The 20,826-nt window shown below is 43.5% G+C and overlaps 1 protein-coding gene across 1 annotated transcript; it reads left to right on the top strand.

Moving 5' to 3' along the window:
- Window positions 1-3,449: 3,449 nt before the first annotated feature.
- On the top strand, window positions 3,450-14,266 carry LOC112068485 (cAMP-regulated phosphoprotein 19). Its single transcript, XM_024135654.2, has 3 exons — window positions 3,450-3,713; window positions 4,316-4,438; window positions 10,846-14,266. The coding sequence occupies exons 1-3, from the start codon at window positions 3,651-3,653 to the stop codon at window positions 11,020-11,022; spliced, it is 363 nt and encodes a 120-aa protein (XP_023991422.1). The 5' UTR covers window positions 3,450-3,650; the 3' UTR covers window positions 11,023-14,266.
- The last annotated feature ends 6,560 nt before the right edge of the window (window positions 14,267-20,826 follow it).

Genomic DNA, 20,826 nt, shown 5'->3' with positions numbered 1-20,826 from the left:
TTCCTGTCTGGTACAGCGGTGCTGTTGTGTTGTGTTTTTTGTAATTCTCAGTTGATGTGGATGAGATACAATGAGGACATTGTTTCACCTCAATGTTAAAAACAATATTTAAAAAACACAGTATACACCATTGATTGGTATGTGGATGTAAGGCTCCATCCCAAATAGCACCCTATTCCAGATGTAGTGCACTACTTTTCACCAGGGCCAACGGGGAATAGGGTGTACTACTTTCGACCAGGGCCAATGGGGAATAGGGTGCACTACTTTTGGACCTAGGGCAACTGAGGGATAGGGTGCACTACTTTTTGACCAGGACGCAATGGGAATAGGGTGCACTACTTTCGACCAGGTCCAATGGGGAATAGGGTGCACTACTTTTACGCAGGGCCAATCGGAATAGGGTGCAACTATTTTGACCAGCGGCCAATGGGGAATAGGGTGCAGCTAACTTTTGACAGGGCCAACGGGGAATAGGGTTAACTACTTTCGACCAGGGCCAATGGGGAATAGGGTGGCACTACTTTTGACCAGGCAAAATGAGGGATTAGGGTGCACTACTTTTGACAGGACGCAATGGAATAGGGTGCACTACTTCGACCAGGTCCAATGGGGAATAGGGTGCACTACTGTTGCAGGGCCAATCGGAAATAGGGGTGCACTACTTTTGACCAGGGCGCAATGTGGGGAATAGGGCACTACTTTGAAACAGGGCGCCAATGGGGAAATAGGGTGGCAGCTACTTTTGACCAGGAACCAATGGGGAATAGGGTGCACTACTTTCGACCAAGGGCCAATGGGGAATAGGGTGCACTACTTGACAGGGCCAATGGGGAATAGGGTGCACTACTTTTGACCAGGGCAATGAGGGAATAGGGTGCACTAACTTTTGACCAGGAGCAATGGGAATAGGGTGCACTACTTTGACCAGGGCCAATGGGGAATAGGTGCACTACTTTTTGCAGCTGGACATAGTCACTACTTTTGACCAAACCCATAGTTTTTTTTTGTGGAAGAATTATTTGCAGTGTAAACAAATTTGCAATTCAATTTCAGCAGATATAAATAGCTAATTGGTGAATAGTTAAAACTTCTTCGTGTCCCGTTCACGGGATGGTTGAGCTAACGTAGGCTAATGGCGATTAGCATTAGGTTGTAAGTAACAAGAACATTTCGGGACATAGAATATCTATATTGGCAGAAAGCTTAAATTCTTGTTCAATCTAACTGCACTGTCCAATTACGTAGCCTATTACAGTGAAAAAATACAATTGCTATTGTTTAGGAGAGTGCACATTTGAACATGAAAAGTTATTAATAAACAAATTAGGCACATTTGGGCAGTCTTGATAAAACATTTTGAACAGAAATACAATGGTTCATTGGATCAGTTTCACTTTGCCCCATAACACTGCTCCATCTAGTGGCCAAAATCGAAATTGACATGGCTGGAATAATACATTATGGCCTTTTTCTTGCGCATTTCAAACATGATGGTGCAAAGAAATACAAAAAACTTTGTTTTTTCTTTTAATTATCTTTTACCAGATTTATTGTGTTATATTCTCCTACATTCCTTTCACATTTCACAAACTTCAAAGTGTTTCCTTTCAAATGGTATCAATAATATGACATGTCTTGCTTCAGGGCCTAGCTACAGGAAGTTAAGATTTGGGTATGTCATTTTAAGTGAAAATTTAAAAAAGGGGCCAAGTACCTCTTAGTTAATCATTTTTGACTTTTAAATTAATCATATATGCCATTGATTCTTGAAGAATATAACTTATAAACTACTTATTATACTTACTACTTACGTTAACTGTTAAGCGGAATTATGTTTAAAATATATATAAGTACCAGTTCCATAGTTTGGACACACCTACTCATTCAAGGGTTTTTCTTTATTTGTACTATTTTCTAACATTTGTAGAATACTAAGTGAAGACATCAAAACTATGAAATAACACATATTGAATCTGTAGTAACCAAAATGTGTTAAACAAAATCAAAATATATTTTAGATTTTAGATTCTCAAAGTAGCCACCCTTTGCCTTGATGACAGCTTTGCACACTCTTGGCATTCTCTTTAACCAGCTTCATGCTTTTCCAACAGTCTTGAAGGAGTTCACATATGCTGAGCACTTTTTGGCTGTTTTTTCAAATAGCCCTTACAACGCCTGAAGGTGTGTTTTGGTCATTGATAAACAAATGATAGTCCCACTAAGCGCAAACCAGATGGGATGGCGTTTGCTGCAGAATGCTGTGGTAGCTATGCTGTTGAGTGTGCCTGAATTCTAAATAAATCACCGACAGTGTCACCAGCAAAGCACCCCACACCATCACACCTCCTCTCCATGCGTCACGGTGGGAACACATTCCGAGATACATTCATTCGATCTACTGCGTCTCACAAGACACGGCAGTTGGAACCAAAAATCTCCAATTTGTACTCATTAGACCAAGGACAGATTTCACCAGTCTAATGTCCATTGCTCGGTTTCTTGGCCCAAGCAAGTATCTTCTTCTTATTGGTTCCTTTGTAGTGGTTTTCTTTGCAGCAATTCAACCATGAAGGCCTGATTCACGGCAGTCTCCTCTGAACAGCTGATGTTGAGATGTGTCTTTACTTGAACTCTGTGAAGCATGTATTTGAGGTGCAGTTAACTCTAATGAACTTATTCTCTGCAGCAGAGGTAACTCTGGGTCTTCCTTTCCTTTGGCGGTCCTCATGAAAGCCAGTTTCATCAAAGCGTTTGATGGTTTTTGCGACTGCACATGAAGACACTTTCAAAGTTATTTAAAATTTTCCGCATTGAATGACCTTTATGTCTTAAAGTAATGATGGACTGTCGTTTCTCTTTGCTTATTTAAGCTGTTCTTGCCATAATATGGACTTGGTATTTTAACAAATAGGGCTATCTTCTTTATACCACTCCTACCTTGTCACAACACAACTGAATGGCTCAAATGCATTAAGAAAAAAGTAAATTCCACAAATGAACTTTTAACAAGGCACACCTGTTAATTGAAATGCATGCAAGGTGACTACCTCATGAAGCTGGTTGAGAGAATGCTAAGAGTGTGCAAAGCTGTCATCAAGGCAGATGAAGAATGAAGAATGAAGAAAGAATGAAGAATCTCAAATCTAAAATATATTTTGATTTGTTTAACACTTTTTTGGTTACTACATGATTCCGCATGTGTTATTTCATAGTTTTGACATCTTCACTATTATTCTAAAATGTAGAAAACAGTGAAAATAAAGAAAACCCCTTGAATGAGTAGGTGTGTCCAAACTTTTGACTGGAACTGTATATATATATATATTTCAAATACATGTAACATAAATACTGCCCGTCTAATTATGTGTTGCTCACTATAAAAATACGTTTTAGAGATTACTTTGAAGAAKAAAGGGTCCAATGGTTCTATATTCCAACGGGCCCCGGAGCAATCTGCTGCAACACAGGAAAAAAAAGTGAGGGAGCGACTTTAGAGAGTGGTGCGAACCAGTTCAAACATACGGCCATTGTTGTATGGGCTAGCCATATATATGTGCTGTGTCTGCACTGCAGTTTTGTTGGTGTGAAAGTTTAACCTCGCGTCAGTTTTGTAGAAAACCTGATATTTACATACTTTTTTTTTTGCCATGTCCGAGGAAATTGAAGGAACAAGGCCCGCCACCGATGAGGCAACCCACAAGGAACAGCAGGTCAGATTTGAATTATTTTGATGCTAGCAAGCTAGGGTAATGCTAATGCTACATTGGGCCATGATAATTGTCAAATATGGATGTCTAAGCAGCATTTTAATTAGCTAGCAACTTGGTTAGTGTATTTCAAATGTATCATCACCGTGCATAATCATTATTTTTGTTATCAAGAGGAGTTAGCGCGTTAAAGTTAACTACCAACACAAGTCTTTCTCAAATTACCGCTAGTTAGCTCTGTATGTTAGCTAACCAGCMAGCTAACTATATGTTGTCCATATTGTTTTGTCTACGTGCGTTCATGCTTGCCGCTAAGCTACTTTTTTTTGCCACACTGCTGCTACGCAGAAGGCTAACGTTGTGTGCTGCTAGCTAGTAAACTAACCCCAACCATTAGATAGTCAAACCAAAGGACATCCTTTTCTCTGAGAATCATAGCTAGTAGTTAAACTAGCCATGACTTGTCAACCACGAGATTGATAAAACTATCTTGCTGCCTGAACTATGATGGTACTAACGTCATGACATTAACGTTAAATCATAACGTGACATGTCACCCCATCTCTCCATGCGTGTTTATACTGTGTATTCTTCTGCCAACACAGGAGATTGATGATAACGTCATCAGTCCAGAGAAGGCAGAGGAGGTGAAACTGAAGGCCAGGTACCCTCATCTTGGAGCCAAGCCTGGRGGCTCTGACCTGCTCCGGAAACGCCTTCAGAAAGGGGTATGTGTTTTTTTATTTTTTATCTTCAGAGCATTCATTGTTTAATAGTCACATGTACWGGGTTGCACGTGTGATTGCAGGGTACATTGGKCTCCCGAGTGGCGCAGTGGTCTAAGGATTTTATCTCAGTGCTAGAGGCGTCACTACAGGCACCCTGGTTCGAATCCAGGCTGTCTCACAACCGACCGTGATTGGGAGTCCCATAGGGCGGCGCACAATTGGCCCATCGTCGTCCGGGTTTGGCCAGGGTTGGCCGTAATTGTAAATAAGAATTTGTTCTTAACTGACTTGCGTAGTTAAAAKGTTAAATAAAAATACTYGTGGGCTCTGAGCTCCAACATGCAGCACTAAGTGAAATTAAAATAATTGAAATGGTCATTTAAATTTTTTAAATAAACAATAGCACTGTATGCATCATAACAACTGTAGCAGTGGTGAATACATGTTCATTGGGGTTGAGGCAGATTAAAGACTGTTGAGGGGGTGATGACCATAGAGGGAGCAGCAGGCAGAGTAAAGACTGTTGAGAGGGTGGGGGGGAATGACCATAGGGGGAACAGCATGATCATTGAGGGGTTGTGGGGACCAAGTTTAATAAATACAATAAAAATGTCTAATAAAACAATTATATGAAATATAAATAAAAAGTATGGATGCAAATCACTTAAAGAAACGACCCTCGTTGGGCAACCCTTAATATGGGGCCAAGCAAGTCTTTAAAGTCAACGATTGTGGGGAAGTGTCGCACACACCGAAGGAGAAAAGCCAGCAAGGATGTAACAAGTAAAGATGACTTGAAAACGGGGCTGGGGGGGGGGGGGGGATTCCCCAAGCTATCCTCTCATACCAAATTCAGCGCACCACCCTAATCCACACCACAACAGAGCTGGTACGATTGGGCAGTAAGTCAGGTGGGATACAACCCCCCGGTATCGTGTCGCTTATGCTAACTATTCCCTCCTGGTCGATACTGCCTAACTATCGATTGAAGAATGTGTTCTCAGTAACCAACTTTAACCTGGTAAAATAATTTTTTTAAACTAAAAATATTCCATAGGAAGGTGGAACAGGTGGCTGACTAGTGGGTGAGCTTATTCAGCAGTCTGAGGTAGACACACAATTGGAATCACGCTTCATCACATTATCATTTCAGAGCCATGAAATGCAAATCTATGTACCAACCAGCCTAGCTTCTGACGCTCGATATGCGAGCAGCCGACGGCCAAAACTTAGCGGCGGATCCAGGTGTGGTCCACTGATGATCTCTTACGAGCATTTCAACCCTCGCGCACCATACACGCATCACAGGAACCATATAGGCGTATGTAGGTCACTCACTAAGTCAGAGGGCACAGGCAGTTGTGCCACCCAGACCGGATCAGGGTGCGTACCTCGGCCCAGATCCAATAGAACAAAAGACCTCTAAAAGGCCATTCCTAAATGCTAAATTTGAGAAGGTTTTGGGGCTGGCGATCCGTTATCCCCACCCTGTCGAAGCGAGCCTTAAAGAATGCATCCGCCTCGACCTCGGAAGAGTTGCTGATAAAACACCAAGAGCCGGTGTGATGAGCGCCAACAGTAGGAGACACATACTACAAGGGATGGTCGCTCAAATCCTGTAATGACACGCACCGAGCGGCACAACCACTCGGGGACAGGCCCTCGGACATATCCCTCTCATCCCATCCATGAGTTGAAGATCGCATTTTTTTGTAGGCAGTGCTGCATACCACGGATGTCCGTGTGAATAATTTATGAGCTTATGGGACATCATCTTGATCTGTGCTGAAGCAGCGCACTTAGGATCGCGTAAGTCTCGAGTTCATCTCGCTCCAGTAATCTGGTGTTGGCACTTACGGTTGAGTTGGAGTGACAGTTATTGCATTTGACTGCGCTACCGGATCTGCACGCAGTCAGAGTGGCCTACTACCTCCCTGTAAGGCGATTCGTCGTCTCCCGGTCCGTTGAACGCTGCGGAAATGCCATATGACAAGAAACAGAACTGCCGAACCAAAAGGATGCATTGTGAGGATCAGATTGTATCAACTCCACATACAGAATAAGAGGCCTTCAATACCAATACGCTTACTATAAGGCTCATTTACAAAAAAGCTACACAGGCCATGCCGCTGCTGTAATCTCCCATCCCTATGCATCTGCGGTGTCCTGCGCACTTCCTATGGACAGCCGGCACGCAAATCAACAGGTGAAGGATATAGTTACAACGACTTAACTAGAACATCCATCACCGTTCTCTTTGACATCGCAATGTTCACTATTCTTTGGGTGTTCTCTCACTTATTATTGGATGTTCAAGTCCTCAGCTCCTCCTGATTTATCTCCTGTATATCCACTGTAGGCTGATAACAGACGATACGGTGATGAATGAGCGGAGTTGGAACTGTGGGGAAGGCCACGCAGTTGTGGTATACGCCGAGGGAGCGAACTGAGGACGCACCCTGTGGGCCCGCTTTGTTTGCACGACCTTCAGTGTCGAGGAGATAGAATTCCTCTCCGCCGCTACCCGCCTTCAACCCCCACCTTGGGACGGCCCGCGCCTTCCAGGAAAGTCTCCAGCGACCCACCAGTTTGCATAGGGAGGAGTTTTAGACCTCTGGGCAAATGAGTTATAGGGCACCTATCTGTTTGTTTTGAAGGCCTGAGCAGTTGTTCAAGTCACAACAGAATCGCCGATCCATCAATTCTCATCCCTCCCCTTTGTCCCAGGTGGGTGACGGCAGTGCAATGGCGTATTGCGTTGTCCGGTGGATCTGTCAGGGCGGTAGGCAATTTGGAGAGGGTCGGAGTGTGGGGGGGGGGAGGAGGAGATATGGTCTTTGACGGTCTCTTGAAGCATTCATGATGACTGAAGTGAGTGCTACTGGTCAGTTAGTCGTTCAGTTTTCTTTCTTGGGCACAGGGACGATAGCTGGACATCTTGAAGCAGTGGTATAGAGGCCTGGGCTAGGAGAGATGTCTGCAACAGCCAGCTAGTTCTGCTCATGCTCTAAGGGCACGGCTAGGGATGCCGTCTGGGCCAGCAGCCTCGCAAGGGTTAACACGTTTGAGTGACTTATATGCTCCACGTGGAGACCGTGAGGTGTGTTACCCATGTTGTCATCGGGTGCTCTCTAAGCTCTACGCGCCGTCATTGTGCTCGAATCATGAGAAAGGGTTTTTAAGTTTCTCTGGTAGGTGGCGTTGGTGACTGCGATGTGGCTGCTTTCTTAAGAGCCCCTTGCCACATATTGCCTTGTGTTCGACCGCTGAATTGCTCCTCCACTTTGTCCTATCACTTGTGTTCGCCATATTCGATCGATGCCTGGTAGGTCATATTTGTACTGTTTAACCAAACATTGTCCCCGTCGGTGACCTCTGCCACTGCTTATAAGCCACCGCATCTCGTCCTTTCAGTTTTCCTACAAGGCTGCTATCGATCCACGTTTGTTGATTCCTGAACGTTTTGAAGACGCTATCGGTATCATGTCATTTATGCTTAAATTTTTTTTGTTTTTATTAATCCGGTGACAGTCTGCGTATTCATGTTATCTCCAGAGGTGACCCCGAACATATTCCAGTCCATGTGATCAAAGCAGTCTTGGAGTGTGAATTATGACTGGTCAGACCAACGCTGTACAGACCTGACCACCGGAACTTCCCTCTTTGAGTTTTTGTTTGTAGGTGGGGAGAATCAAGATAGAGTCATGGTCAGATTTGACAAAAGGAGGACGGGAGAGAGCCTTTTACCTGTGTCAAAAAGGTGTGTAGCGGTGGTCAAGAGTAGAATTTCTGCAAGTTAGACAGTTTTTATATGTTGGTAATAATTTGGGAGCACGGTTCTCAAATTTACTTTTGTTAGAGTCCCCCGGCAACAATAAACGCTGCCTCCGGGAATGCAGTCTCCAGTTTGTTCAGAGTCCTTTGAAGATCTTTGAGAGCCTTTTTTGGTGTCTGCTTGAGGCAGGATGTGCACAGCAATGGCAATAATCCCTGAGAACTCTTGGAAAGTAAAAAGGGTGACATTTTGATGACCAAGTATTCCAAGTCAGGTRGAGGAGATGCTCGCAAGTTCCTGTACGTTTCTTACGTCACACCGTGTGGTGTTGGTCATAAAGCAGAGCTCACCACCTTTGCTCTTGCCTGGAAAAACCCCCGCTGGTTGTATATAATCTGTTTGGATGTAGGAGGAAAGCCAAAAAAACGGGAGTATGTTGCAGGATCTGAAGACCCTCTGGAAGGAGATTCTCGCTCTGAGTTTGTCAAGTTTGTTCATTAATGATTGAACATTGGCGAGTAGTATGCTCGGTAATGAAGGATGGGTCGCCTGGCGTCTTATTCTCACTTAAGACCCCGCCACGTCTGCCTCTAGGTCRGCGTCATCGCTTTCTTGCCAAAGAAGCTATTCCATTGTTTCGCTGTCTCAGGGAATTCGGGGAGGTCGGTGGATGGTGAATACACATAGATATGTATTCTAGTACTTCTACCCTGGTGTGTGTGGTAATGCACGAGACAAACTGATTTAAGATCATTAGAGAAAAATACTAAACACACCATTTTAAGTAGAAACTTGAAATGTTTTATCGGAGCTTGAGGCGATGCGCCCCCTCTGTCGGCTCCATCTTAACCATCTATTATGCCCCAATGGTTGTGCCCTACAAACACAACACTTTGGTAGCTGTAGATGCGCTGAACATGTAAACTAGATTATTTTCACTTTATTTTCACCTACTTGCACAGCAATGCATTTTGTTATGGAGTCATTCTTGTGCTTTTATAGGCATCTGTTTTTCTTTTCTGTGAAAGGAAGTCAAACACAGACTTCTCTGAACCCAAAACAACACCTTTTTAAAGGTTGTACTATGAATGTGCTAAATTACCTTTTTATTTATTTTTTAAATCACAATTCAGAGATGGCCTTTTGTATAGTCACTAGGGGGCAACGCAGTTCAATCTACTGTAGTCATGGCTACCAGACTGCGCTCACCTTACAGCTGTCCCCCCCCCCACCCACTCAGCAACGATGGTAGATTTTATGAAGTTTTTAGGTTCTCTGATGTATGCCTCTCCTCCATGTTGTCGGTATGTACTTCATGTTCCACTTCTCATCAATATGATGGATCGTTGCAGTGATGTAAGACAGTGTGTTCATAATGCCACGTGTTGTGTGAGAGCTCGCGCTTGGTCCATTGTACAATTTCTCCATCCGGGCCTTGGCGTTTTTAAGACATGGCATCTTGTAGTTGTTCTAGATACAGTGTATTCAGAAAGTATTAAGGCCCTCTAAACCTTTACCACATTTTGTTACGTTACAGCCTTATTCTAAAATTTATGAGAATTGTATTTATTTAATACATCTATACACTACCCCATAATGACAAGGCAAAAACATGTTTTTTTAATAAATTTTTGCAAATGTATATAAAAATTAACCGATACCTTATTTACATAAGTATTCAGACCCTTTGCTATGAGACTCAAAATTGAACTCAGGTGCATCCCATTTCCATTGATCATCATTCAGATGTTTCTACAACTTGATTGGAGTCCACCTGTGGTAAATTGAATTGATTGGACATGATTTGGAAAGGCACCCACCTGTCTATTTAAGATCCCACAGTTGACGGTGCATGACAAAGCAAAAATCAAGCCATGAGGTCAAAGGAATTAGCCGTTGAGCTCCGAGACAGGATTGTGTTGAGGCACAGATCTGGGGAAGAGTACCAAAACATTTCTGCAGCACTGAAGGTGTCCAAGAGCTCAGTGGCATCAATCATTCTTAAATGGAAGAAGTTTGGAACCACCAAGACTCTTGCTAGAGCTGGCCGACTGGCAAAACTGAGCAATCGGGGGAGAAGGGCCTTGGTCAGGGAGGTGACCAAGAACCCTATGGTCACTCTGACAGAGCGCCAGAGTTCCTCTATGGCGATGGGAGAACCTTCCAGAAGGACAACCATCTCTGCAGCACTCCACCAATCAGGCCTTTATGGTAGTGGCCAAGCGGAAGCCACTCCTCAGTAAAAGGCACATGAAAGCCTGCTTGGAGTTTGTCAAAAGGCACAAAATCATTTTTAAAGATGTATATCTTCTAATGTTACAGCATTGTGTATTTAATTTAAATGTGTCCCTTTATGATGATCCGGACCTGTTAGTGGTAGTTTTGTAATAACAACACTGTGAATTTAATTTGGTTATAAAAAAATATATATGTTGGTTAGTGAATTTTTCTAAACGTTAAACAATCCCAATTTTAGTTTTTAAAGGTTCACATCCTTACCATAGCTAATCTGTTTTGTTTTGTGTCTCTACCATAGCTTATCTGTGTTTTGTGTTTCTACCATAGCTTATCTGTGATTTTGTTTTGTGTCTCTACCATAGCTTATCTGTGTTTTTGTTTTGTGTCTCTACAGCAAAAGTTCTTTGACTCTGGGGACTACAACATGGCCAAGGCTAAGGTGAAGAACAAGCAGCAGCTCCCTGCAGTGACGCCGGCTGAGAAGGCAGAGATAACCGGGGACCACATCCCCACACCCCAGGACATCCCCCAGAGGAAGCCCTCTATCGTGGCTAGCAAACTGGCTGGCTGAGTGGGTTGATGGAACTAGGAACTTTTGGAACTGTTTTGTTCTGTTACCATTCCATCGCTCGCTCTTGTTCTCTCTCTGAGCCGGTCTCAATTAGTTCCCTATGTCTACCGCTTGGCACTAACCCTTCAATGCATGCATATTTTGCTGGCCCTTCCACCATATTCCTCACATTTGTTCAAACATTGAAGAGGTAGGGGGGCCCAAGGGGAATGTAGGGGGGCCCAAGGGGAATGGGGTGGGGCCTTTGGGAAGGGTTATGGCGCTAATGGGTTTGACAATGGGTTAGGGAGCCGTGGGAGAGGGAGCCAAGCATAGGGGTGTGGCCAAGGGGAAGGGTTAGGGAGCCAAGCATAGGGATGTGGCCAAGGGGAAGGGTTAGGGAGCCAATTACCTCTACTAGGACTCTGTCTTCTGCCCCCTTTCTTTCATTCTTGCACCTTCTACATAAAGTGCATTCAGGAAGTATTCAGACCACTTCCCCCTTTCCACATTTTGTTACGTTACAGCCTTATTCTAAAATGGATTCAATAAAAAAATGTCCTCATCAATCTACACACAATACCCCATAATGAAATCACAATACCCCATAATGTATAAAAATAAATTCCTTATTTACATAAGTAATGAGACTCAACTAAGCTCAGGTGCATCCTGTTTCCATATTTCCATTGATCATCCTTGAGATGTTTCTACAACTTGATTGGAGTCCACCTGTGGTAAATTCAATTGATTGGACATGATTTGGAAAGGCACACACCTGTCTATATAAGGTCCCACAGTTGAAAGTGCATGTCAGAGCAAAAAACATGCCATGAGGTTGAAATAATTTTCTAGAGAGCTCCGAGACAGGATTGTGTCAAGGCATAGATCTGGGGAAGGGTACCAAACAATTTCTGTAGCATTGAATGTCCCCAAGAACAGAGTGGCCTCCATCATTCTTAAATTGAAGAGGTTTGGAACCCGAGTGGTGCAGCTGTCTAAGTCACTGCATCTCCATGCAAGAGGTGTCACTACAGTCCCTGGTTCGAATCCAGGCTGAATCACATTTGGCAGTGATTGGGAGTCCCATAGGTCGGCGCACAATTGGCCCAGTGTCGTCCGGGTTTGGCCGTCATTGTAAATGAGAATTTGTTCTTATCTGACTTGCCTAGTTAAATAAAATTCCTAGGGCCACCTGGCCAAACTGATCAATCAGGGGAGAAGGGCCTTGGTCAGAGAGGTGACCAAGAACCCGATGGTCACTCTGACAGAGCTCCAGAGTTCTTCGGTGGAGATGGGAGAACCTTCCAAAAGGACAACCATCTCTGCAGCACTCCACCAATCAGGCCTTTATGGTAGAGGGGCCAGACGGAAGCCACTCCTTAGTAAAAGGCACATGAAAGCCTGCTTGGAGTTTACCTAAAGACAGACAGACCATCGGAAACAAGATTCTCTGGTCTGATGAAACCAAGATTGAACTATTTGGCCTGAATGTCAAGCGTCACGTCTGGTGTGTGGATGTTTTTCAGCGGCAGGGACTGGGAGACTAGCCAGACCGAGGAAAAGATGAACGGAGCAAAGTACAGAGAGATCCTTGATGAAAATCTGCTCCAGAGCGATCAGGACTTCGGACTGGGGCGAAGGTTCATCTTCCAACAGGACAACTACACTAAGCACACAGCCAAGACCACACAGGAGTGGCTTCGGGACAAGTCTCTGAAAGTCCTTGAGTGGCCCAGCCAAAGCCTGGACTTGAACCCAATCAAACATCTCTGGAGAGACCTGAAAATAGCTGTGCCGTGATGCTCCCAATCCAACCTGACAGAGTTTGAGAGGATCTGCAGAGAAGGATGGGAGAAACTCCCCAAATACACGTGTGCCAAGTTTGTAGCGTCATACCCAAGAAGTCTCAAGGCTGTAATCGCTGCAAAAGGTGCTTCAACAAAGTACTGAGTAAAGGGTCTGAATACTTATATACATTTCTAAAAACCTATTTTTGCTTTGTCTTTATGGGGTGTTGTGTGTAGATTGATCAGGGGGGAAAACTATTGAATCTATTGTAGAATAAGGCTGTAACKTAACAAAATGTGGAAGAAGTCAAGTGGTCTGAAATACTTTCTGAATGAGCTGTACAAATTCTAAAATGAAAATCAAGCAGAAAGAATCTTGAGGAAAAGTGCTGCCGGAGGATCACTGTCCTCGGATACTGGTTTAAAATGAGAAGTTAAAATATATATTTTTGCAAAGTCTACTCCAGAGGGCCTATATATCTACTGTGGTGACTGATTGAAACCGTATATAGCCTATCACCATGTATCTGAGAGGACAAAGTCAATATTTTAGACATGTATTCCATTCCTATATATTCCATTTGACATTTTCAATTATGAGGTAATAATATAGAACAGTCTGATTTTATCCTTCTAATTACAATTCTGATCCCACCCCTGCCTTCATAGTCTGGTCACACATCTGTTTATGCTGTCTTGCCAGCGCCAAGTCTTATGGGCCAAACCAGCACAAACGGATCTGGGACCATCAGGCTATGCCCTCTTCCTCTCCAATGTCTGACGCTATGTTCTTTGTTCTGATACGTTGATTGAAAATAGCCTGTGTCACGCAGTAGCTGTTGTTAGCTAGCTAGTCATGTTCCAATTAATATTTGCAGCATTGGCTCGCCTATAGTCCTTTAAAGGCTGCTGTTGTATATTATGAATGTATCATGTGTATATAGTGGGCTCCCGAGTGGCGCAGCGATCTAAGGCACTGCATTTCAGTGCTAGAGGCATCACTGCAGACACCCTGGTTAGATTCCAGGCTGTATCACAACCGGCCGTGATTGGGAGTCCCATAGGGCGGCGCACAATTGGCCCAGCGTCGTCCGGGTTCGATTTTGGCCAGGGTAGGCCGTCATTGTAAATAAGAATATGTTCTTAACTGACTTGCCTAGTTAAATAAAAATCAATGCAACTCTTAACAGTTATGAGCTGTAGTTTTCTCTTGGGCAATATTTGCCCATTCACTCCAGTGAGAGAATCTCTGCTTGTGTCTAAAATGGCACCCTATTCCCTATATATAGGCCTTGGTCAAAAGTAGTGCACCAGGAATGCCTGCCTGCCACTATCTGATACTCAAGTCATTTAGGTTTAATCGTCAGGCAACTCACTTAAATGAAAAGTTGGTCTGAAGGGTGTGCATGTGCATTGACTGTCACGTTATGGCATTTTTTGTTTTTGTTTTGTAAATAAACTAGTTTTGCACAATAGCTTTGTCTGGACTTTGCCTTTTTTAAATGTTTTATTCACCATTTTTACTTATGCTTTTACTGTAGCTATAATACAACTATGTCGACAAGCCTCGTTCTTTTAATATGCATGTTGATTCATCCAGTAACCCAGACGGTTGGCTGTTTTTCTAAACCGAACTGTTCAAATGTAATGGAATCTTCATAGTCCAAAAGGGTTGATTTATTTGATCTACTTGACACATTTGTACTTAGACAAATCTGGGGCATATTGTTTTGATAACATCACTACATACATATAGTTTTCAGTGGCGACCTGTCATTCAGGGCGGAGCCTCACCTGTTTAGCATGTTATCTTGGCATTAATAAATGTCCCATCAGTTTGCAAACAATTTTTTTTAAAGAAATAAAACGAATCATTGAGTTTTTAATAACGCCGCATACAAACATGGTATCTTTTTTTGTTTTCTTGAGTACGGTAAGGAAGCTCCAAAATGCAGGTGTTTCAGTCTAGCTCAGTGCTATCTGTGGTGGTGGGGCAACCAGTGGAAAATACGGAGTGTAGGGGTTGGTAATGTTCTCTAGTTACGCTGTGATTTGGCTCAGTGTTCTGTCACTCATGGGGACACTACGTCACCGCCAAATCTAAGGGTAGAGATCGAAAATTCAAGCCCCTTGGATGCTGCCGTAGAGTTACATTAGAAGTGCCCATCCAAGAAGGCTCAAGGTCATTGGCCACAGATAAAATGTCATCAAATGACTTTTTATCTACGCTAGCTTTGATTGGACTGATCATGTCAACATCGTACTTTCAAAATCTTAGCTAGCAAGTTGCTAAGTCATCATTATGGATCACATTATGGATTTTTTCAGTTCCCAGTTGTCTTGAAAGCACCATAAATTCAGAGAATGACAGAGCTTGATGACAACCCATGGAGGTCTGGATTTGGAGTCACACTCAAAATTAAAGTGGAAAACCACACTACAGGCTGATCCTACTTTGATGTAATGTCCTTAAAACAAGTCAAAATGAGGCTCAGTAGTGTGTGTGGCCTCCACGTGCCTGTATGACCTCCCTACAACGCCTAGGCATGCTCCTGGATGAGGTGGCGGATGGTCTCCTGAGGGATCTCCTCCCAGACCTGGACTAAAGCATCGCCAACTCCTGGACAGTCTGTGGTGCAACGTGGCATTGGTGGATGGAGCGAGACATGATGTCCCAGATGTGCTCAATTGGATTCAGGTCTGGGGAACGGGCGGGCCAGTCCATAGCATCAATGCCTTCCTCTTGCAGGAACTGCTGACACACTCCAGCCACATGAGGTCTAGCATTGTCTTGCATTAGGAGGAACCCAGAGCCAACCGCACCAGCATATGGTCTCACAAGGGGTCTGAGGATTCATCTCGGTCCTAATGGCAGTCAGGCTACCTCTGGCGAGCCATGTAGGGCTGTGCGGCCCCCAAAGAAATGCCACCCCACACCATGACTGACCCACCGCCAAACCGGTCATGCTGGAGGATGTTGCAGGCATTAGAACGTTCTCCACGGCGTCTCAGACTCTGTCACGTCTGTCACATGTGCTCAGTGTGAACCTGTTTCATCTGTGAAGAGCACAGGGCGCCAGTGGCAAATTTGCCAATCTTGGTGTTCTCTGGCAAATGCCAAACTTCCTGCACGGTGTTGGGCTGTAAGCACAACCCCACCTGTGGACGTCGGCCCTCATACCACCCTCATGGAGTCTGTTTCTGACCGTTTGAGCAGACACATGCACATTTGTGGCCTGCTGGAGGTCATTTTGCAGGGCTCTGGCAGTGCTCCCCTTGCACAAAGGCGGAGATAGCGGTCCTGCTGCTGGGTTGTTGCCCTCCTACGGCCTCCTCCACGTCTCCTGATGTACTGGCCTGTCTCCTGGTAGCGCCTCCATGCTCTGGACACTACGCTGACAGACACAGCAAACCTTCTTGCCACACTCACATTGATGTGCCATCCTGGATGAGCTGCACAACCTGAGCCACTTGTGTGGGTTGTAGACTCCGTCTCATGCTACCACTAGAGTGAAAGCACCGCCAGCATTCAAGGTGACCAAAACATCAGCCAGGAAGCATAGGAACTGAGAAGTGGTCTGTGGTCACCACCTGCAGAACCACTCCTTTATTGGGGGTGTCTTGCTAATTGCCTATAATTTCCATCTGTTGTCTATTCCATTTGCACAACAGCATGTGAAATTTATTGTCAATCGTGTTGCTTCCTAAGTGGACAGTTTGATTTCACAGAAGTGTGATTGACTTGGAGTTACATTGTGTTGTTTAAGTGTTCCCTTTATTTTTTTGAGCAGTGTATAATGTAGCAAAGAAAGTAATACTAAGTGTATGTTGTGTAGTAAGCTGTTTGTAGCCCATCTTTTATGTTTTTGTTTATTATTCTCACTGCCATACTGTGTTCGATCTTGTATAGCCATCTTGTCTCAAGAGGACCACAATGGAAATAAGTCCCAGACTTTATTGTGTGTTATCCTCGATGGTTTTATTAATGTGCATGTATGGCTTTTAAGTTTTATGTGTGCTTGTTTTTTTAAATGGTCGAATTAATAAACGAAGAAAAAAAAAATATGTGCCTCATCCTAATAATTTGGTGTATTTTCCCCTCTTAATTTGGCCTACAGTTCTGACTTGGTGGTGCACATGTATCCTATAAACAGTTTTAGAGAAATGTAATCATTGATTATTGTCAGAGCTTTCATTGTTTGCTTATATGCCCCCTTTATTTATCCTACGGTTCTGACTTGGTGTACAGGGAGAACACTGTAAGAACGGCCCATGTTATGAATTCTGTCGCTGTACATTTCAAAAGTGCTGAACAAGTAGTTATATTGACCACGTCCGTCGTAGCTCACTCATTAATGTCTTAATCGAAATTACGGATTGCCTCTTATCTGCCTGTCATCCCCTTATGCCATAGTTTGTACATCTCAATTGTCAGTAGAAACCACATTTTGACTAAGCAAGTCAGCCATATCAGCTATGTTTTTTTTAATTAAAAGGCAGTGAATGAAGCTGACTGAACTGTTTCACTGCCAGACGACAAGGCTCTGCTGATAACCAGGTGTAGCAGTGGTAAGGTGTTGGGACAGCTTTATATAGGCCCTAACAGTGTGAGGGCACCGTTTGTCACCGATATAGTACAATTAATTTAGTGTTATGTAGTGGCATTGCTGGCATGCATCTCCCAATTTTTTTGTGAGGTTTGCCCCACTAAGATTTACATGCTAAAATCGCCACTGGTTGTTTTTGGCTTACATATTCATTTGTAGATGGTGAAAATTAGCAATACTTTTGATTGACATGACAATCCAGTAGTCTGACTCCAGCAGATACCCCCTTGGGGCACTGACGCTGCGAAGCATGCGAATGGTGCCAGGCGATGCTAACAAGCTAGTAGCTACCTACCTACAGTAAATTATCAGACCGAAAACATGCAAGGAAACGTGATAAGGTGAAATTATGAAAGCGAATGGAAAGAAAAATACAGCTTCTCTCTATCCAATCAGAGCAACAGGATCAACCGTACAGCCCGCCCTTTTCTTTACAGACAGGCAAACTAGCGAGTTGATTTATTTAGACCGCACAAACGACTGACTCAAAGACAGTACAGTATGGTTTATAAACTGTGACTGACTGACATGAGAGACGCTTTCTGGTACCCGAAAATATCTTTTTTCCCCGATCACGGACAATTACATAATCGTATACTGAAAATTGCCCATATCCGTTAGGATATTATTTTTGTCCGACTCCTCGGCACACCTCGGCTGAATGTATTTTACCGGGGAAAGCATCCGAACGAACGAAACAGCGTCTCCCTCTGTCTCTGTATGTGTAGCCCATCTATCTGATGCTGTCTGGTCAAAAACAGTATGACACTGTTGTCGCCCAGAGCATTAAATCCACGGGAAGCCAGCGAGCATTTTAGTTGTCACTGTATTAGACTAAGCATAGTTGGTTAGATTACATGTTGAAGTTAAAATGGTCCTGGAATAGTGGAGGCACCACTTTCTTTGTGACTTGCGGTAACTCCCTGTGGTTCTAAATCAATAGTTGTTTAGTAGTCCGAAAATGTCGGAAACATTAACTTTCTTGTGTAAAGGATGTTACACTGCTTGCACCACTTCCTTCGGATGTGTGCCCATTACTTGYCGTGAACTCGCGACCTCTGCCTTGCAAGCACACGTGAAGCGTCCTACCACTCGCCCCCGCATGTGCTACACTTTGACTACGCAGTGGCTCATGGAACTATTTACATTTTGTAGACTTCACTGGATAGTTTTGTGTTGATACAAAGGTGTGGTCGAATTTCTTCTTCTTATTGTCTCTGCCTTTAGGCCTATATATCACGTTGTCAAGGCATATGAACTAACAGGTTCCTTGAGCAAACAACGTAATTATCACAACACATAAGATTGTAATAAGCCTTCTTTTTTTGGCTTCCCCGGTGACGTGAGTGAGTGAGAGAGGAAAGCGAATGATGCGTGTATATTGTAATGAAACAGCAAGGGAGCAGACACACGCACTGTCGTGGATGCAAGGTTCGATCACTTCTGACACCAATGTAATGAAACAGCAGGGAGCAGGTCTCGAACCCTCGACCTTCTAGCCCGAAGACCAGTGCGCTATCGACTGTGCCGCAAAAGCATGCGCGGCAGAGTCGATATCCGCGCTTATAAACCCAGGGTCGTTACAATATCTTCAATAGCAGGTGATTTTATCTTTGTAATTTTTGTATTTATTAAGGATCCCTCTTCCTGGGGTCCAGCAACATTAAGGTAATATACAATAACAAAAAAAGTGTGTGCCCTCAGGCCACTACTCTTCTACCACATATTTACAATACAAAATCCACGTGTACGTGTGTGTAGAGTGCGTGTGTTAGCATGAGTGTGCGTGTGTCTCTACCTGTGTGTGTGTGTGTGTGTTTCTTCACAGTCCCCGCAGTCATTTTGTGGCCTGAGCAAGTAGCCTATAAAGGTTTTATACAGACATTAGCAAGTAAGAGTGCAAATTACATCATGATGTTCGGGTCTGTCGCGTGCACTTCATTTTTTTATGGGTCTAATAATAAGACGGAATTTAAACGGTAAAAAATAATTACATTTTAATGAACACAACCAGTTATGATATTTTCATCGGAATGTCATCCAAATCACTTCAAAAATGTAGACGACTTGTGCAAGTTCGTCTACTCCAAAACAATTCCAGCATCCAAACTGCATGTATACATGCGCCATTTGTTGAATGGAAAAAAACTAAAATAATAATGACGTTTAGCTATTGATTAGGCCTACATTAAATGATGCGTCTTGCTGACAAATTTAATGTACTAAGGGGTAACTAGAACAATGTGTAATTGCTGACACAAAAAAAAAGCAACATTTGGAAAACATTTAGTATTTGGATGAAGCTCATGCTTAGACAAATAAACTATAAAGGGAAATAAATGGCTACAGTTTACACTTTTTTGACCCCCCCCCCAGAAAATAAAAAAATGAATCGGTCTTCTCATGAGAACGTCTGTATCATCCGAAAGGTTTGGCCTACTAACTAATATGACCACTATAGAAAGGGGAGACTCTTACGAACACGATGGAGTGTTCTCCATTTTGCTCGACGGGACTCGTCAGAAGTCGGTAACGCTGATGCAGGGGCGCATCCCCCCCAAGTTCTGAAATTAAATGTTTGTCCCCCCACCAGAACATCTAGCCGCTCAAAAGCACCCTTACCTGCCGATCTATAAATGATGTCTCTGTAATCTAGCATGGGTAGGATGGTCATCTGAATCAGGGTTAGTTTGGCTGCTGCTGAGTTATTCTGACACTCTCTGTCGTCCTCAGCCCCCCCCCCCTATTTGAAACATAGTGCGTCACAGTGGTTGTTTTAGTTACTCATGACTATAATTCAATAAATGTGTTTGTGTTTGTTGACCATGCGGCTGGTAGCCTAGTGGTTAGAGCGTAACCGGAAGGTTGCAAGATGAATCCCTGAGCTGACAAGGTAAAAAGCTGTTGTTCTGCCCATGAACAAGGTAGTTTACCCAATGTTCCAAGACCGTCATTGAAAATAAGAATTAGCTGACTTGCCTACTTAAATAAAGGTAAAAAAATGACACGTCACCTTTAAACAGTGTTTTCTCATGCACCTTTATATTGTGGGTTTGCAGTTGGAATAAAATATGGTGAAAGCTATTTGGAAATACAATTGAAATAAATGTGCTATAAATACTGAGATCAACTTTTTAAAATTGGTGCGTGAGACACGCGTGATGGATTAATATCACACAACCACGTACTATGAAAAAGTTTTGGAGAAATATAGGCTACATTTACGTCTGTATCCCATGCCCTGAGTAAACGCAAGGCGCATGCGCCGTAGAATCACCCTCTCAATTTAAAGCTTGCGGAGGTATAATGTATCCTGTTTATATTATCGTCTTGAGTCCTTGATCAAATGAACACGCCTGTAAAGCTGCTGTCATAAGACTGATGGGCGGGACGAGGAAGACCAAGTCCACCTCACAGGTGAAGACAGA

Source organism: Salvelinus sp. IW2-2015, unplaced genomic scaffold (assembly GCF_002910315.2).
Source record: "Salvelinus sp. IW2-2015 unplaced genomic scaffold, ASM291031v2 Un_scaffold537, whole genome shotgun sequence".
NCBI lineage: Eukaryota > Metazoa > Chordata > Actinopteri > Salmoniformes > Salmonidae > Salvelinus > Salvelinus sp. IW2-2015.
The sequence above is the reverse complement of the archived record's forward strand: the minus strand, read 5'-3'. Positions and strand labels throughout refer to the sequence as shown.